At 42.9% G+C, this 18,362-nt stretch overlaps 1 protein-coding gene across 6 annotated transcripts in view; it reads left to right on the plus strand.

Annotated features, from left to right (window-relative positions):
* Positions 1-1,220: 1,220 nt before the first annotated feature.
* CDK13 (cyclin dependent kinase 13) overlaps positions 1,221-18,362 on the plus strand; it is a 45,642-nt gene continuing 28,500 nt past the window's right edge. For all 6 annotated transcript variants that reach the window (XM_075083695.1, XM_075083697.1, XM_075083698.1 and 3 more), the window contains exons 1-4: positions 1,221-2,586; positions 12,779-13,384; positions 17,680-17,847; positions 18,122-18,261. In XM_075083695.1, coding sequence (XP_074939796.1) covers positions 1,361-2,586; positions 12,779-13,384; positions 17,680-17,847; positions 18,122-18,261 — 2,140 coding nt within the window. In that variant the 5' untranslated portion in view covers positions 1,221-1,360. The remainder of the gene's footprint in view (positions 2,587-12,778; positions 13,385-17,679; positions 17,848-18,121; positions 18,262-18,362) is intronic.

An 18,362-nucleotide genomic window follows, 5' to 3' on the forward strand; every position in this document is an offset into this window, starting at 1 on the left:
ATATGACCTGAATGGGACAGGTGTGGGCCACAATAAAGTATGTTTTGGGCTTCAGTGTATATATATTATATATATATAAAAAACCTGAACTTTTGCCAGAGCTCCCGGGTGGCACTGGCCAGCGGCCAGGCTGTCGAGGCCCCTCCGCCGCGGACCCCGCGCCCCGAGATCCGCGATCTCTATGCGGAAAGAGCCCGCCTGCTGCCCGGGACGCCTCGCCCGCCGCTTCCCTTCCACCGCCGCCCCATCTGCCGGCAGCCTGACAACAACGGCGGCCTCCCCGAGCACCTCCACCGCTCGAAGCCCCAGCCACCAGGCGAACCCCGGTGCGGAGGGCAGGGGACAAGCACCGGTGGGGCGGGCAACCCCCGTTCCCCTCAGCCCTTGCCGGAAGCGCTCTTTGACCTACCTCCCCACCCCCCCGCGGCCGGAAGCTCCCTGTCTCTCCGCCGGCGGGGCGAGCGCGGGGCCGTGACCGCGCGCGCGGCGCCATCTCGCGAGAACCACCCGGGAACGGAGGGGAAGGGGGGGATCAGATCTCGCGAGAGCCACTGGCGAGCAGGGAGGATGGGCAGATCTCGCGAGAGCGGGGCGGCTCTCCCGGCTCCGGGCATGCGGGCGAGGGCGGCAGCCCGGCGCGCGATTGGCGGGGCGCCGCACCCCCCCCGCCGCCGGCCTTGCGCATGCGCTGCGCGCCGCCGGGCCGTGTCCCCGGTGCGTGTGTATGCGTGTGTCACCCGCCCGCAGCGCGGAGGCCGCGCCAGCGCTCCCGGCCGCCGCTGACTGGGGACCGGGCACCTCGGAGCCCCCGCCGCCGCCAGCGGGCAGGGTAAGCGGCCTCGGGGCCAGCGCAGGGCGGCGCGCCGCCCGGGACACTCCGCCCGGGAGCGGCCCCGGCCCCGGTACGGCCTGACCCCGCCGCCCCGCCGGGGAGCGAGTGAAGGAAGGAGGCGGCAGCCCGCTGCCTGCGGCCGGCCTCCGCACCCCCGCGCAGCGCCGCCCGGCGCCGGAGGAGGCGGCCGCGGCCCGGGATGGAGTGAGGGAGGAGGAGGCCGCCGCCGCCAGCAGACACTTCCGTGTTGCGGGAGGCCGCGCCGGGCCCGCGGGAGGCTCCTGCCGCTCCGGCCAGCGCCCGGCCCCGGCCCCGAGGCGGGCGGCGCGGCCCGGCCCCCCTATGTGAGGCGGCGCGGCCGGGCGGGGAGCGAGGCGAGGCGCCGGTGCCGGCCGGCCGGCGGGTGTCCCCGTGTCTCTGCGCGGCGCCGGGTCTCCATGGCGCCGGCAGCGCCCTGAGGAGGAGGAGGGCGGCGGCGGCGGCGGATTCCCTAGGCCGCGTCCTCGTCCTCGGCCGTGAGTGAGCTCGATGCCGAGCACCTCGGACGCGGCGGCCGGCGGGAGCGGGGGAAGCCGGGGCTGGGGGAGCGGCGGCGGTAGCAGCTCGGCGGTGGAGGCGGCGGCCGACAAGAAGCGGCTGCATCACCGGAGACGGAAGCGTTTCGCGGCCCAACCGCAGCCTCCCCCTCCCCCGCCGCCGGCCCCTCACCCGCTACTCTTCCCGCTCCTGCAGCCGCCCCTCCTGCAGCCCCCGCTCTTGCAGCCGCCGCTGCCGCCGCAGTCCCTGCTCTTTCTGGCGGCTACCGGCGCCTCCTCCTGCTGCGGGGAGGGCGGGGAGCGGAAGCGGCCGCGGGGCAAGCGGCGCTCGGGCTCCCGGCACAAGCGGCGGCGGGGCCGTGGGGGCGGCGGAGGCGGCGGTGGCGGCGGGACCCAGGAGGCGGAGAAGCGGCGCGGTAGCGGGGGGCTGAGCACACTGGTGGAGGAGTACGACGACGTGAGCTCCCAGTCCGAAGGGCTGGTGGGCGGCGGCGGGGCGGCCGGCGGCGGCGGGGCGGGCAGCGGCGGGGGGAGCCCGGCCTCCTCCTCGGGCGGTGGCGGCGGGACCCAGCGGCAGAGGAGCGAGGCGGAGCGGAGCGGCCGGTCCCGCCGGGAGCACCGCAGCAGCAGCGGCCGCTCCAAGGAGCGGCACCGGGAGCACCGCCGGCGGGGGGAGGAGAAGGCGCAGCAGGAGGGGGCGTCGGCGGGCCGCGGGGGAGCCGAGGCCGCCTCCTCCTCCAAGTCCCGCAGTCGCCACAATCACAGCGGCGGCCAGGACCGGGAGGGACTCAAGAGCAGCGGCGGCGGCAGCGACGGCCGCAGGAAGGGCTCCCTCGCCTCGCCCAGCAGCGGCAGGAAAGAGCGGGAGAGCAAAGCCCACCGGAGCCGGACTAAAGCGGCCAAGGAGCCGCCGTCGGCTTACAAGGACCCACCGAAGGCCTACCGAGACGACAAGCCCGAGCCCAAGGCTTACCGGCGGCAGCGCTCGTCCCCCAGCCCCGGCCGGGACGACAGCCCCCCGCTGCACCGCTCCTCGCAGGGCCAGCGGAGCCGCAAGTCACTCAGCCCGGTGGGCGGCCGCTCCCCCCTCAGCCCCTACAGCCGCCGCCGCTCCCCCAGCTACAGCCGGCACAGCTCCTACGAGCGCGGCGGGGATGTGTCCCCCAGCCCCTACAGCAGTTGGCGCCGGTCGCGGAGCCCCTACAGCCCCGTTATCCGGTGAGTACGGGCTCGGAGGGGATGTGTGTGTGTGGAGGGAGCGGGGAGGAGGGACGGGGCTCGGCGCGTGGAGTCGTGGCTGGGGTGGAGGGCAGGCTGGAGAGGCTTGCAGCTAGCAACAAGAGCCCTCCCTCTTGCCCTCTTGCTGCCAGAAAGCTGGGGTGGGGGGAAGGGGAGCGGGACAAGTACAAAGATCTTCCTGTCCTGTCTCTGGGAGAAAGGGAGACCCGGGTGCTTGCAGCACTCCTGCAGCTAGTTCCTCTCTGGGAGACCACTTAGCTGGAAAAATGTTTTTAAATATTAAAGGACATGAGCACTTTTTCAGACGAGAGTGATCAAATAAAGATGCTTAGCAGAGGACAGGTTTTCTGAAGGATCAATTTTGATTTTTTTTTTAGTCTCAGGTACATTTTTATGCATCCTGTTCCCCTTTATAAAATGATGCATGTTAAATACACTTGTGTTGGTTTGATTCCTGCTAATCTAAAGAGCAAACAAGCTGGCGGGCAATTTCTGTTTCAAGTGTTTCTTATTCTTTTTAGAGGTCTACAGAAAGATTTAGGCTTTCTGTTTTGCTGGGAAAAGGAGCCAGTGTCAAGTTTTGTTAAATTGTCTTTCATGTTTCACACAGCCTATGAAAGCGTACGTAAGCTCTTTTCCCAGTAAGCTTACATATGTGTATACTTTTGACATGTGCTTGCAGATCATTTTCTTACTGTTAGTGGGAACTCAAAGTAAAAAGGTCAGCATTGCTGCAAGTTTGAATTTTATATGGTGAGGAAACGTGGGCTGTATCTCTAATCAGATACAAACAGAAGCAGAATTAAAGTTCTTTAAAATACTTAAACTTGCAGCAAAACTGCTGGGAATTTAAAGGATTTGCCTAGTATGTATTTAGAACTGAAGATTTTATTTCCCTTATTGGAATCTTACCATTGCCTCATTGTTTATGGGCTTACTTAAATTCACATCTGGACTTCAGTTTGAAATGCATCAGGTGATTTGCTGTTCCACTGGCAGGAATTTTGTTTTCAGGGCATTACCTGGTGGCTTGTCTGAGAACTGTTCTCTGGTGTTTGCAACAAGCACTTTGCGTTGGTTACCATTTGGGGTGTCCCACTGTGTGTATCCAGTGAGGATGCTGAAGCCACTCCTGTGTTTGGGTGGCTGCTGGTAAGGTCCGCTATCCTGGGTGTGCATTGAATGCTGTTTAAAGAACAAAGTAACAAAACCGCGTCCCACTTTTTGTTCAGAGGGATAGAACAAAGGTGTCTGTGGGGGAAAAAAAAGTGATTGTTTTAAGGTACAGTTGTATGGAATAATTTTGTAAACTATAGGGTGTTTCAAGCAGAAAACTCTGAGCACTGTGAAAAACAGCATGTTGTTGTTTTGTGAGACCCTGTTACAAGTGGTTAAGGATACTCTTTCAAGATTATTTGAATAATAGAATAGCAGGAATATTACAAGCATAGGTTGACTTAAACACTCCAGGAATCAGATTATATTCTGTAGATGCTTATATCCTGGAATAAGAAAGCTAATAATGATGAGCAGAATTGTGTATGCTAGGTTTGCACTTAAGAAAAAATGTATTAGTCAGACTAACAGTACAGTTAGTTTATGATCTTGTCTTATGCACTGGCTGATAGTGCTGTAGTAGAAAGTACAGGAGATCTTGGATAGGACGAGTGTTACAGAACAAAGTTTGGAGTGTTGTGTTTCTTTTTTCCTGTTGGTAGTGGGCCTGTGGTTTGAAGCATGAGAGTTTTAATCTCCTGACTTTGGAGTTGTCTCTGTGGTAAGTGCGTAAATCTTCTTGAGCTGCAGGTCTGTTTCCAGGAGTTAGCTTTGTGACTTCAAGCCTTCCTGCCTCAAGTTAAACTGTAATTGGCATCCCATCTTTAACCACATACAGGTAAATTACTTTGTTAAAAAATGCAGATTGCCAGGTTTACTGGAAAGGGATTGGAATGGCCTAGTGAAAAGCAGAGGTTGTTACATGTAGAAAGCAAGGTTAGTCTGTCCTGTAAAAATGTCATTTTCACAGAAAAGGAAAGAAACCAAAAGTGTGAAGATAAGCCTAGTTGTTCTTAATGTTTGCCTGGCATGGAGAAATGCAAGCTAGTGTTTCTTTGCTCCCATACAGCTATTATGCATCATGCGTGTCATGGTGGTGGTGGGGAAATAAAGATGGAAGGTATTTATACGATTGTTCTAGCTGTTCAGAACTGTGTTGTGATTGCTTATTTTTGCTTGACTCTGTGGTACTGCTCCCAAAATGCTGAAGATCTTTTTGCTCTGCTGTTTAGATAATGGTGTAGTGGCCTTAGGATTGATAGAATATTATGGTTTTATGAAGACAACAGCTTCTTACAGCACCTGTCGTCTTCATCTGGATGATTTAAAGACTTAATTCTGGGCTTGTATCCAGCTATAAGGGTGTCAAGACATTAAGAACTTTGTATTTGACTAAGCATGCAAGTCTTTTTGCTCTTTTCATTCTGTATCTCGTGTGTGTCTTCCATAATGTGATATAAATTATCTAGTTATTTTGGTATCTAAAAAAAGAGAATGAAGTGGTTCTAGCATGCTTGGAAGTCTTGTGTGTCTGGAGTGCTGATTTTTTCATCTAGGTCTCTGAGTTGCTATGGGAGAAACTTCTAGTTAACAGTTGAAGAGAAACAAGAGAAGTCAGCTTCGCTCGTTTGAATCCCTGGTTTTCTCAAGCTGCAGCAACAGTGCAATTGCTGTGAGTTGAGTGGTTTGAATTGTAATAGTGACGCCGACTACTGTCTTTCGGTGATGTTGACTGCAGGTGGGTTCTGAAGAGAAGCAAAGTCTCTAGATATGTGTTCCATGGAAAATTGGAAAAGTCTCATTGAATGGTAGACTAATTGCCTTTTCCATTATAGTAGCAGCAAACACCTGTGTTTTGTGCAAACTGATTGTTTGAGCTGTTTCCACTTGTTGGACAAAACTTCTTTACTTGCTGCTGGTGGATTGCGTTACTATATTTTCTCATGGATAGTAACGCAGCTGTTCTAAAGTAGCACATGCACATTTTCAAAATGGAGATTCTTCCATAATACCAAAAGTATGAGGTGTTTCTTTCTCTATTGATATTTTTTACTGTTTTTTTTTCCCGTTTTAAAATTAACAAGAAAAAAGCAGGGGGCAAGAAGAAAACCCCATGGTTGACAAAAGATGCAGACACGGTCTCTCTGTGGAAACTAGTTTAGGATGAAATTGTAGGAAGAGAAGAGCTATTTTTCATAACTTCAGTCAGGTCATATGCTATGTGATCACACGTTTAATTCAGTTAGCTCTATAGATGAGTAATCACATTTTTCCAAATTTGGATACACCTACCCATCTGCCTAGATAAAAGTAAGTGGGTGGGGCACTACTAGCATAGTACTACTGTGTGTGTGGATGTTGCATATAGCAAAATACAAGATTTCTTTTCCTATTGGTACTATAGACCATCCGATTCTCTAGTGGTAGCTTGTCTGTAGTAGCAAGGCCCTGCAAAATATGGATCTTTCACGTGCAAAACCAAAACAAGCGTAGGGAAAACGGTGAAACACATTCAGCTAGTAAATGCCTGCTTCATGGAGAAGACATTGTTTCATACAGTATATGAAAATAACGTTGAATCCCAGTAATTCTGCTACTTTTGGACTTAGAGGTGTAGGAGAGGTTTTCAGACATATTTTCCCCTTATTTGGTGAAAAAAGATTTTTTACATAAAGCTCTCTAATCTTGTTTAGTAAAACTGTATTTTGCAGAATTTAAAATGTGAAACTCTAGGTTTTTGCTGTTTGGAATAGCTATTTTTTCCAGTGTGCATTGAGGCTCTAACTCGAGTACATATTCTGAATTTATTAAGACTTGTTTTGATACTTGGCAGTGGACTTTGCCTTTTGCCCAACCATGATGGCGTGCCTTTCCTTTTCCTTGTTGCGCTGCTTCTTTCCTTATTGTGGGAAGGGACTTCATTTGAAAGAATTGATGGTATTTAGAACATGGCATTTGACTTGACTTTTTGCTGGTTGATTTCTCTGTAGGCAGAGTTCTCATCTGAGAACATAGGATTGTAAAGCAGATTTGAGAAACTAATAAAATTCATGTCAGGAATTTTTAAGTATGTGTGTATTGGAGACGCTTTCAAAGATGTACGGTTTGAATCAGCAAGTTATGTAGTCTTGATTCACAAAGCAGCTGAGTAGGTGGTTGGTTGCAGAGCTTGCTTGAACTAGGGGCTAGAGAAAATAATTTAATACAGAATCAAGTGAGAGAGCACTATTACTGGTACGGCTTAAAGAAATGAATTATACAATTGCCTGCTAGTGCAACATGGGAAAGCTGTGCTATGAACTAGAATGTTTTGTCAGGGTGGTTTATGTTACTGAGTGATTATAAATGTCTTGGAAGATCTGCGGTGAAGCCAATTGATTAAATTTAGGTCTCCCATTTCAAATATGCTCTGACCTTACCAACAGGGGAAGATGGCAGTGCTTAGCAGTTCAGCGTTTGCTGGTTGTTAATGGAAGAGCTGGGTTACAGTGGGCGTTTTAATCCCCTTTGGTTCAGTTTCTTGTTTTTCCACTCTTATTCTCATGAATCCCTTTGTGTTATGTCTTGTCAAAAAGTTACTGACAAAAATTAGTTCCCTTCAACTCTGTAGACCCTGATACGTTCCGAGTATAATATTGTTTGCACGTAGCTAACACAGGTATCTGGCTGCTAGTATGTTGGATTTAGGTCGCTCTTAAAGCGGTTAAGAAGAAAAGAGGTTTTCAAGTTTACAAACACGAGAAGGTAACGCATGACTGTTCTGATTTGTCAATAAAATGTAATGGTTCTTTGTATTAAAATAAAGGGAGGATTGGAATGGGAAAGAAGAAGCACCTAGCAAAGTAGTATGGCAAGAAAAAACATGTAAGCTGAGTGAGACCTGTTTCCTGGAAATCTGACATGTGTAATGCTTATTTTTCTTTCCTCTGCGCTTTCAAATACCAAGATGGTAAAATAACAGCGCTTTATATTTGAAGTTACTATTTGGAATTCCCTCATGCTATGCTTGAGAATGTAAGTGATGATATGCATCGGTAGACTTCTTTTTGTTAAATTCATTGATAAATCTACTGTTTGGTAATTGATCGGTTAACCAGTGAAGTGCAATAGAATGTTGCCTTGTGAGAAGGAGGAACTTTGTAACAGTTTTGAAACTTGTAACTAATAACACTTCAGTATCCTAAGTAGGTTTTGATACAGTGAATAAGTATGTTGTATTAATTTAGCAGAGAAAAAAAACAATACTGGTTTGTTTTATGAAATCTAGGATGCTAGGCAAAAAATATTCAAAAGAAAAAAAAGCTGTGATACCCAGACCAACTTATTTTTCATTATTGTTTCTTGGGAGGGAAGCATTCTTTTTGTTGTTCTGAAAAATAGAGGAAAGCAGAGCTGAGTTTCGGTTTCTGGGTGACTTCCTTACTAATGCTTTCTTCCTCTATCAGTTTCTTTAAATCTGCCTCTTCTCATATGTGTTTTGTAGATAATGGCTTAAACTATTTTTTCCAGTTTTATTTTATAGCTACACAGAATATTATGTAATTACTTCAATTTCCCTTTGCAGCTAATCTATTTGTGCTCCTAGTTTCCTTTGCTGTCTCTGGGGAAGAAAAAAAAGTAGCTTTATGCAAAGAACTTCTTAGTTCAAATGCAAGCTAGTCATACTGATTCTTAGAGTTTTTAGCCAAATTAGTTTATCATTTATTTTTTTCCCCTCCATATATATAAATATTGAAATCTATATGTGGTTCAGAAGTGATTTTATGACTGTCGTGAACTCTGGCAGTTATCCTCTCTGTACGGATATAGATCTGCGTGAAGTGAATTTGGGGTGCTCGTAGAAGACTGTTAATGGCTAAGCATTGCAAAGGTACTTGCAGATGAGGCAGAACTTCTGGGTGCAAATAAGAAGCAGCACTGGAAGAAACTTGCCTGAAATGGGGGCTTCTTAGTAGTCTCTCCCCATGTGTGCTACCTCCAGGTGCTGGTGCTTTTGGTTCGGGAGGTTTGGATGTGGCCCTTAGGTTTAGTACATTTTCTGATCTCTCCAGGCATGGGAAGAAAAGTTTGGATTGTCTTGTTGGGCTTGTTTGCCATTTGCAATGCAGTTCTGTGCAGTTGTAGGCACTGTTCTTTTGTTCCTGTTTACTCTGTTAAAAACAAATTCCTGATTAAAGATTAAATAGTTGGTGGCAAATGAGTGTCAGATAAGGCGTTTCATATATATGTGTGCATGCATGCACACACATCATTAGAAGATTTAGAGAGTGCTGTTATATTTCAGATGTGTCTCCTGGTGTGTTTTCAGGGTTCCAGTAAAACGTTAGTGTCCTGTTAAACGGCAGACACTGGGTATTGTGTGAGCCTGTTTCTGTGCTGCTGTGACTTCATCTTTTATGTGAAATAAGCATTAGCTCTGAACAGAGTGAATTGGCTGGTTTTATTATGTATAAGGCAGTATTTCTTTAAATTCTGTATATGCTCTGAGGGAAAGCCTGTAAGTGTACGTAGTTCTAGTTTTGTGCCATTTTTATAGATGGAAGCTTGTACCTAAGTTTTGTCTAGCCTGGAAGGTGCTCTTGGGACTTTTGAAATAACGCTGATGAAAGAAGGTGATAGTTGAATATTTGAAAAAGATAATTAAGCTAGTGAAAACACCAGATTTTGTGATTGTAACTCAAATAACTAGCACTTTGACAAAGTTGCCTTTTACTTAAGATTCAGCATTTGTCTGTTAGTTGAAGGTGGTAATGCTTTTGCTCTAACTCTCTTGAGTCTAGACCAGTGGACACGGTACAGCAAGAGATTCTTTCAAAGGACTTTGGCATGCTAAAGGGAAGATCTAGTTTATTATTAGCACAGACATGCTCTATGTAATGCAATGTAAATTATTTTTCCAACATAAATAATGAAAAACTTGGGGAAAAAATGAGCAAGTGCAGAGATTATACTTAGTCAACATATTTTAAAACTAGGCGGCTATCATTTTGATCTGCTGTTAGGGGCTGTAGTATGGAACTGAAATTTAAATGTTTGTGTGCATCTGTACTTGCTGTCTCCCACATGGATGTGATTCTGACATGAGAAAGCGATGCTATTGTCATTTGGGGTGTGAAACCTGGGGTGAATGGTGGGGTTTTGCTGAGCTTGCATAAATCCATGTTCACATCCCAGACTCTTGATTAACGTTGGTAGAATATGTACATCAAACCACTGTCAATGCTTGGCTTCCTGACATGTTTGTTTTTGAAGAAGGTATAAAGATTTAGGTTATTTTTGGCCCAGGATTTCAAAACCGCCTGTTCTTCACCAAGTTATGGTAGCTGATCAGGTGAGCATTTGCAGTCACTAATTTGAACAGATTTTCTCATTTCATCCTCAGTAGTGATTTAAATGAACCTGTTCTGTTTTGAACCAAAGTGGAATGGAAAGATGCTTACAATCAGACATGGTGTCTCAGCAACTGCAGTGTTTTAAGCTGATACTTCTCTTTTCTGGTCCATGTGGAATTACATCCATATTTCTTTTTGTGACATAGATTACTTTATATTAGGCACCTTTCAAAAAAAAAAACCCAACCAAACAAAACAAAACCCCAGGAATTGTACTTATGAAAGAAATATAACTGATTTTGAGATATTTAGGGCATGTTTTAAGTTTTACAAAAATAATACAGGTAAGGCAGGTTGCATTGAGGTCCTTGGGATGGAGGCTGTGTTCTACAGGTAACTGGAGTGAGCGTCAGTTTAGAATAGCTGATGTATGAACAAGATGTGCAAGCAAATGTTTTCCAAGACAGGTTAGTGACATCCTTGCAAATGATCTATCATTTATAGAAATTAGTTGAGGTCTAATGGGGCTTATTAGTTTGTGCTTGATGCTGGAGAAATGTAATTATACTGATTCTGTAGCCGGTGCAGTTCTGTAGCAGTATACCTCTGCCTGAGATAATAATACCTCTCAGAAAGTGAGATAACAGTGTGAGTGGAGATCTCGCCTAGAATGTGAAGTGTATGTGTCCTCTGGATAGTCTCAGCCCTCCTTTTTCTTCCTACTACTCCATCATAACTCTGTATTATAGAACTTTGCCCTTTCTTGCTTTTATTTCAGTTTGGCCTAGCCTCTGAAAATTTTCTGTGGGATTTAGTACTTAGATTTCCAAAGTAATAATGGGAAAAATGACTTATAATGGAGCAGAAAGGAGGTTTCAAGGGGATTTTTCTGACCAATAATATGTTTTTATTTGGTTTTTAATGGACATTCAGTTCACTTCAACAGATATGAAAGTTTGGATTTTCATTGGAAATTCAGGGAACAGAATTGTGCAGCTTTTCTTTTTTTTACATTAAAGTGTAAATTATTTATTTTTATTCTTATTATGTCATCTTTGTTATCCTGCCATGCCAGAAAATTCTATAAAATCTGCTTCCTGATGTAGAATTGAACTGTTAGTTTCCAAGACTTATCCTCATGTGGGGTTGGATCAATTTCAGGTTTACTTACAGAATTTTGAAGCTTGTGCTATAGTGTTCAGTATGTGCACCTACACATTGTTTTGAGTCATTCCTGCATAACCTTGATTTATCTGAATGATTTTTTGTGTTGCTTTAGAAAAGAGACATGATGCAGGAAAATTGCAAATTTGGAAATTAGTCAATATTGCACACAAAATAGAAGCATAGTACTATATTAAATGTTTGCTCAGTTGATGCATTGAAATGTAAATTCTTGTGTTTATAATTAAAACTCAATTAATTTAATTGCTACTAAACTTAAGTTCGACATAGGGGTGGATACTCCTGACCATAATGATCGTAGTTGGCTTTTTTCTTTTTTTCCTTTAAAGTTTTGACAGCCTCCATACACTGGTGCTATCTTTTGAGCTCTGAAGTTCTTGTATCTCCAAGAAGTCTTATTTTTCCTATTGCTTGATACTTTTTTCTTTGTCCAGCTGATGAATGCATTTTTTTTATCCTGATTATACTTTTTCTTCCCCTTCAAGTGATATACTCAAGAAAAATAGATTTCCATCAGACTTTAATCAAGAAAATGCTTGTAAATCTGGTGAATACCCTTGCTATTCTTGGTATGGTAAAAGGGATTAAAACCCCTACATTTAATTTTATTTATTTGGTAATGTTTCTGTGTGGTAGCACTGGATTAGGCTACTTTACTTGTTCTCATGCCCTTCACCTCAATTAAGTTTTTTTCCCTTTTGTTTTTGATGAAGAACTGAATCAAAACTACTAGGCAAATTAGGATTTCCCTTTGAAAAATTGAATGAAAAATAATTTGCATTAAATGGTATTTTTGCACAGTAAAAGTTTGCTAGTCTAACTGTTAAGATTCCCTTATACCCCCAGCTCTCATTCTAGGTTGTTTTCCTGCTATGATTTTGTAGATTGCTTAGAGGTTTTTTTTTTTCTATTAGTCTTTTTATTCTGATGCAGGCATAGCATAGGCCTACTTGTGGATTGTTTGCTTATCAGTAGCTATAAGAAGTATTGAGTACTTTTGGCTTTAGGGGGAAGAAGTATGCAGTTACATTTTGAAACAGGAAAGCTAAGCTTCATTGCTGTCTTTCGGTTGGTTACATGGTAGCCTTTAATGGTTTGGGTTTTTTTTCAACTAACATTTTAATGGCAGTTGTGAAAGTGAAATTTAAGAAGTTGCTGCAATTACTGCTTCAGTATTGTGTTTTCTCTTGTCATGTTAAAACATTAATTTGGTTTTGTAGCCAGCTGAATTTTTCTCAAATACTGTGTATACTAAAGGTGTCTGCACAAGTTGTATAGAATCAGTTTTTCTTTAAAGGGGAAAAGGAACATGTCTGTCCCATAGGTATACTTGTATTTTGCAGTTCTTTAATGGGAGAAACTACATCTAAGAAAGCTATAACATTTTCTAACAACATGTTTAGGTATAAAATCTTGGTTTATTAACTCTGGAGATTTTTTTTTGTGCACGATCTTTCCTATTTTGTAGACTTACTTATTCTATAAGCATGGTGATAATGGTTGGTTTAAAAAAAGTAGTTTGTCAAAAAAGCAGATACACTGAGAAAGCAGCTAGACTTAAATTTTAAATGGGTAAATCTTTACGTTTTTTGAAACAGGAGATCAGCAAAATCTCGAAGCAGAAGTCCATATTCATCAAGGCACTCGAGGTCTCGTAGCAGACACAGATTGTCTAGATCTAGAAGTCGTCATTCAAGTATTTCTCCTAGTACATTGACTCTGAAGAGCAGCCTGGCTGCTGAGCTGAACAAAAACAAAAAAGCAAGAGCTGCTGAGGCAGCCAAAGCCAGTGCAAAAGCTTCCAATACTTCAACGCCTACTAAGGGAAGCACTGACGCTGCTGTAAGTGCACCTCAAGTGAACAATGTAAAGGACCTGAAGAAAATAAAAACTGAGCATACACCTTCTCCTACAGGCAGTGCAATTGTGAAAAATGACAAGGCAAAAGCAAAGGTCTCACTTCCTGAAACAAAAGGGGAAAATAATTTAATTGCAGACAAAATTAGTAAACAGAAACCTGCAGCAGTAAAAGACAATAAATTAGCTGCTGTAAAACAGCCACCGGTCACTGTAAAAGAGAAAAGCAAACCAAGTACACCAAGTGTAGTAACCAAGGAGAAGGACCGAATTGTTGCACTACCAACCTCCACGCTGCCACCCTTGCCTTTGCCTCCTACGCTGCCTGAAGATAAAGAAACTGATAGGTGAGTTGTGACACAGATTTGCTTATTGGCATTGTCTGTTCCTTTTTATCATTATTGCTGTTGTTATTGTCCTTTTAAAAAAAATTGTTATTATGATTTCCTTTGAAAAACAAGTACGATCCTATTCGCTAGATCAGGCTGATGCATTAGGTAGTTTGTTCTTGCTCTTCAGTTGTTTAACATGGTGATTATTGGTGAACTGAAGGAATTTTGATCTTAAAATAATTTAACTGTTCTTTGAAAAGAGAAGGATTTAGTCTAGGAGGAACCTTTTGGTAAAAAGTACACTAAAGAGGTAATTGAAATTAGCTGGTACATAATAGCTTTGGGACTAATGCAAGGATGCATTCAAGGAATCAACATTTCAAGTTCAGTATGAACGTGTACATACTTCTGGGGAAAAGTTGAATTCAGTAGCCATCTGAAAATTCTTAAATTAGTTGGGTTTTGAGGTAAAAAGTCTCTTCCTTTTGGAAGGCAATTGTTTTTTTAGCTGTGCATTACTTTAGTATAATTTCTCTCAGATCAGTATTATTTTGATACTGAAAGCGGAATGGAAGTGAGGTCCATGTCTTGTCATTTTTGTTAACTTTTGAAGCATAAAAATTGGTTGGTAGTGGAGAAATTAATGTCTATTTCAAGTGTCATCTGCGTTTAGACTACATTAAGTCTCTTCATGGTCCTAAAGGGGAATATGTGCTGTCATTTGTATTGGAAAATTATGCTGTTGAGTGGTAACTTATTATTTTGCTTTTTGTTTTTGTGACGAAGTTGAAGAGTTATTTTTGGTTTTACTCATGGTGTTACGTGCCTCTCGCGTGTATATGAGAAATCAACTTTTCACAAGTAGAAATTTCTTAGTATTGAAGTAATAACAAATTTGTCTGATATACCTTTGTAAAAAAACAAACTGTAAAAGAAAAATTCAAAACCTTATGAACTACTTTTATTTATATTCCATATCTGTGAAACTAGCCTGTCTTGACTTGTTCTTTGAGAAGTGTAGTGTGTGTTTGATTAGCAAAAGTAGTTATAACTAGAGGTGTAAATGTTTCTCTTGTGTTTGCTAGTAATTTAATGCTGTGTTAAGTACTAGAATGCACAGGAGGCTTTTTAAGTAAATCCAACCTAACAAGGTGTTAGACAGGTGGGGTTTTTTGTGTGTGTGTTTTGGTTTTTTTCTTTTAGTAATAAGAGAAATCTTGTTTCTTGCCCTTTAGCACTCTAGCAAATGTCATTCTAATTGTTTAGAATTACATCTGTGTGGTGAATGTACGGTTGCATTTAAATTTATGACAAAGCCATCCTCTCTAGGTAAATGGGATTTCTGACACTGTTAGTTGAGAGCAAGATCTACTGTTTTAACTAAAAAATAGACTGACTAGTTTAAGTAAATATATGACTCGCTTTGCAGTGTTGATTCAATAATATGAAGTGAGATTTCATCTTGAAGCTAATTGCTTCTCATTATTAGTATTTTTAATGTAATACCTGTTTTAAGTGTAGTTAAACTGCACGGAGGAGTTAAGCTACAATTAAATTATTATATTAGCACTGGGCTCATTCTCCTTTCAAAAACAAAAAAGCACCTAATGCTTGCAAACAGCTGCATTAGAAAGATTAATGACAAGTAATACAATGTCATTTATGCTTTGCTTAGTTTTGCCTATAGGGTGTTATAAACATAACAGAATGGTTGTGATTACAAGTCATGAAAAAGCTTAAGTCATCAAAGAAAAATGATCAATGTTTTTTAGGGGGGAAGAGGGCAAAGGTATTTGCCTTGGGCTCAGAGTTACTATGGGGAAATTGTGCCAACAAAGAAAGCTTGATGCTATGCAGAACTGGCTGGTTCCTAATGTCGTGTCAGTTGAGAAGCTCAATAAAAATCTGATAAACCTAGAAATAAACTACCTAAAGGAAGAGCAGTGTTGCAAACCACTGTGTAGGTTTAGCAAAAATTGAAAAATCTTCTGGAGGTCAGTGACGTGTGATTTAACAGACCTGGAAAAAGGCTGCTCTTGGCTGCCTCTGTTTTCATGTACCACAGGAAGCTCAACATGAGCGAACAGTGTGCTGCTGCAGCCAAGAAGGCCAACAGGATGCTGGGCTGCATCAAAAAGGGCATCACCAGCAGAGATAAAGAAGTCATTATCCCGCTCTACTCAGCGCTTGTCAGGCCACACCTGGAGTACTGTGTGCAGTTCTGGTCCCCGCTATACAAAAAGGATGTGGACAGGCTGGAAGGGGCCCAGAGAAGGGCCACCAAGATGATCAAAGGACTGGGAAGCCTGCCATATGAGGCTAGGCTGGGAGAACTGGGTTTGTTCAGCCTTGAGAAAAGGAGGCTTAGAGGGGATCTCATCACCATGTACCACTACTTGAGGGGTAGCTACAAAGAAGATGGAGACTCCCTTTTTACAGGGAGTCACATGGAGAGGACAAGGGGGAATGGATACAAGTTGCTCTTGGGAAGATTCCAATTGGACACGAGAGGGAAATTTTTCACACTGAGGACAGTCAACCATTGGAATAATCTCCCCAGGGAAGTGGTTGACTCAGCCACGTTGGACACCTTTAAGAGTCGTCTGGACAGGGTCCTGGGCCATCTTGTCTAGACTGTGCTCTTCCTAGAAAGGTTGGACTAGATGATCCCTGAGGTGCCTTCCAACCTGTGATTCCGTGATCTCTCATGTATTTTAATTTCACTAATATTGAAAGTTCGGGAGCAAAATTGTGAGAGAAATACAAATATACAAACTTCAAAATTAAGCGTTTTTCTTTACCATGATAAACCACCTTTGGAGAGTGCATGTAATTATTCTTTATAGCATGCTAACCTTATATTTGTGATGAGGGCAGTTTCCTTTGTGATGAGTATGTTTCCGTGAGATGCTTCTTCAAATTCAGGCAGCGGCAGCTTGAGAAGTGATAGAAGAAATTCTAGTGTTCTGTTTGCATGGGAAGCACAGACCTACACAGAACACTGGAGTGCTTTATTTAGTTACATATAGGTTGCTGATTACAATTAATATAAGAAAGAAAATACGCATTATCTGTGATGGAAGATAGCAAGATCTTTCCATTTACAGAAGTTCCTACTTTATCAATTAAACTAAGTAGATGAGAAATTGCAGAAAAACCTCCAGAAACAGTTCCCAGAGAAGGATGGTGGCAGTAGAACAGTGAAATTTGGCAAATACAGCTATCTTGAAAAATGTCCCTTCAAAGCATGACAGAAAGTTTTCTTGATGCAGTGACAAAGCTTGAAATTTAAGGAGAAAATAGTGTAGGGGAGTCCTGTGGGGGAAGAAACAGTTACATAATTATATAGAGATGGTCATGCTTTAAAATTGCTGGATGTGCCGTAGCTGCACAAATCTAGAAACGAAAGGAGGCTCTGGTAAAATGGAACCATCTGTTTTAAAAAAAACAAAACACAACCACCACCACCACCAAACAAACAAAAAAAACCCTGCAGCAAGTCTATTTTCAGAATTTCCCCATTAGAATGGGAAGAGCATCACTAGAATTACTGTGTAGTAATTGTTAAAGGAATACATTACATGTGTGTATGATATTTCTTCAGACAGACTGATTGTCAGTAACTGTTACCTAATTATGGCTGATGATTAAAAAAATGGTCAGATACCAGTAACCCATGGCAGAAAAACATTTTGTCATTTTTTATCTGATTTTTTTCCCCACTTGATTTGCATGCTCGTCACTACAAACGTGTGAATCTGGAGTGTTTCAGCAAATGTATGAGATTGGAATCTGTAAATATGGTGGCATGGAGTGCCTCGTAATGCCCTGCAGTTTACTGTAACCACAAAGCTTGTTATCTCTGGAGAGCAATGCTATAGTGAACTGGATTAGGGTAATCTATATGAGAAGTCAGTCAGAGTACAGATTTTACCACTACGCTTCTGATGTCTGGCAGCACCTGAGCTCTAAATATTCTTAATAGTCTAGGTCATAAGCTTGAGAAAAAACTTGTGTGGCAGTAGTAGTCAGGCTTGGTAAGGCTTGCTGTGTCATCTAACCTCAGCTTTCACCAGGAAGATCTCATTTCATAGTTTCTGTAGAATTTTGGTAGTTAGCTGTGCATCTTCCAGAGAGCTGTTTGAGCCATTTTTAAAGCATAAATCAAAGTCCTGCAGATTCTAAAAGCAGAGATTTCAGATGTCAATGCATGTATTTTAAAAAAGTAATTCCAATAGGTTTTCCTTTATGTATGTTAATATCATCCTACTGTGTTCAACTTATTAGAAAAATTATATCTTTTTTAATAGTTTGCGAGAGAATCTTTCTGTGAAGTCAGTTAAAGAAGCAGAGAAGAAACTTCGCCATCTGCTTGCAGACTTGCCACTTCCACCTGAGTTGCCTGGAGGAGCTGAGTTATCCAAAAGCCCTGAAGAAAAGAAACCAGCAGTTCAGTTACACAGCAAGAAAAGACCAAAGTATGTTTGTTAGACTTTTTTCTAAAGCCTATCAAACAAACAGAAGTGATAATAGTTTCTTTAAAATACATTGCTTTGAAAATGTTTCTGCTTTTTAATGACTTTTTAAAATATTAATGAGGCTTGAATCAAATTGTGTGGTTTACTGCCACTTAATGTTAGTAAGACAGTTATCTAATAATGTCTCATAAATATGCAGCATTGAGGTGTTTTTTCAAGGTTAAGACAATCCATAGACATATTAGCTGTATTCTTAGAAATGCTTGTTTTCTAGAATATGTGGACCACGACACGGTGAAACAAAAGAAAAAGAAATAGACTGGGGAAAGCGCTGTGTGGATAAATTTGATATCATTGGTATTATTGGTGAAGGCACTTACGGACAAGTTTACAAAGCAAGAGATAAAGACACAGGTAAGTTAAAAAAAGTAAATGTAATCTTGCAGTTCTAAAGTGAACAGGATATTTTGGGTTTGTTTTTATATTGAGTAGAATTTGTGGTGTTCTGCCCTCTA

The sequence above is a fragment of the Phalacrocorax aristotelis genome, chromosome 2 (assembly GCF_949628215.1).
Source record: "Phalacrocorax aristotelis chromosome 2, bGulAri2.1, whole genome shotgun sequence".
Lineage (NCBI taxonomy): Eukaryota > Metazoa > Chordata > Aves > Suliformes > Phalacrocoracidae > Phalacrocorax > Phalacrocorax aristotelis.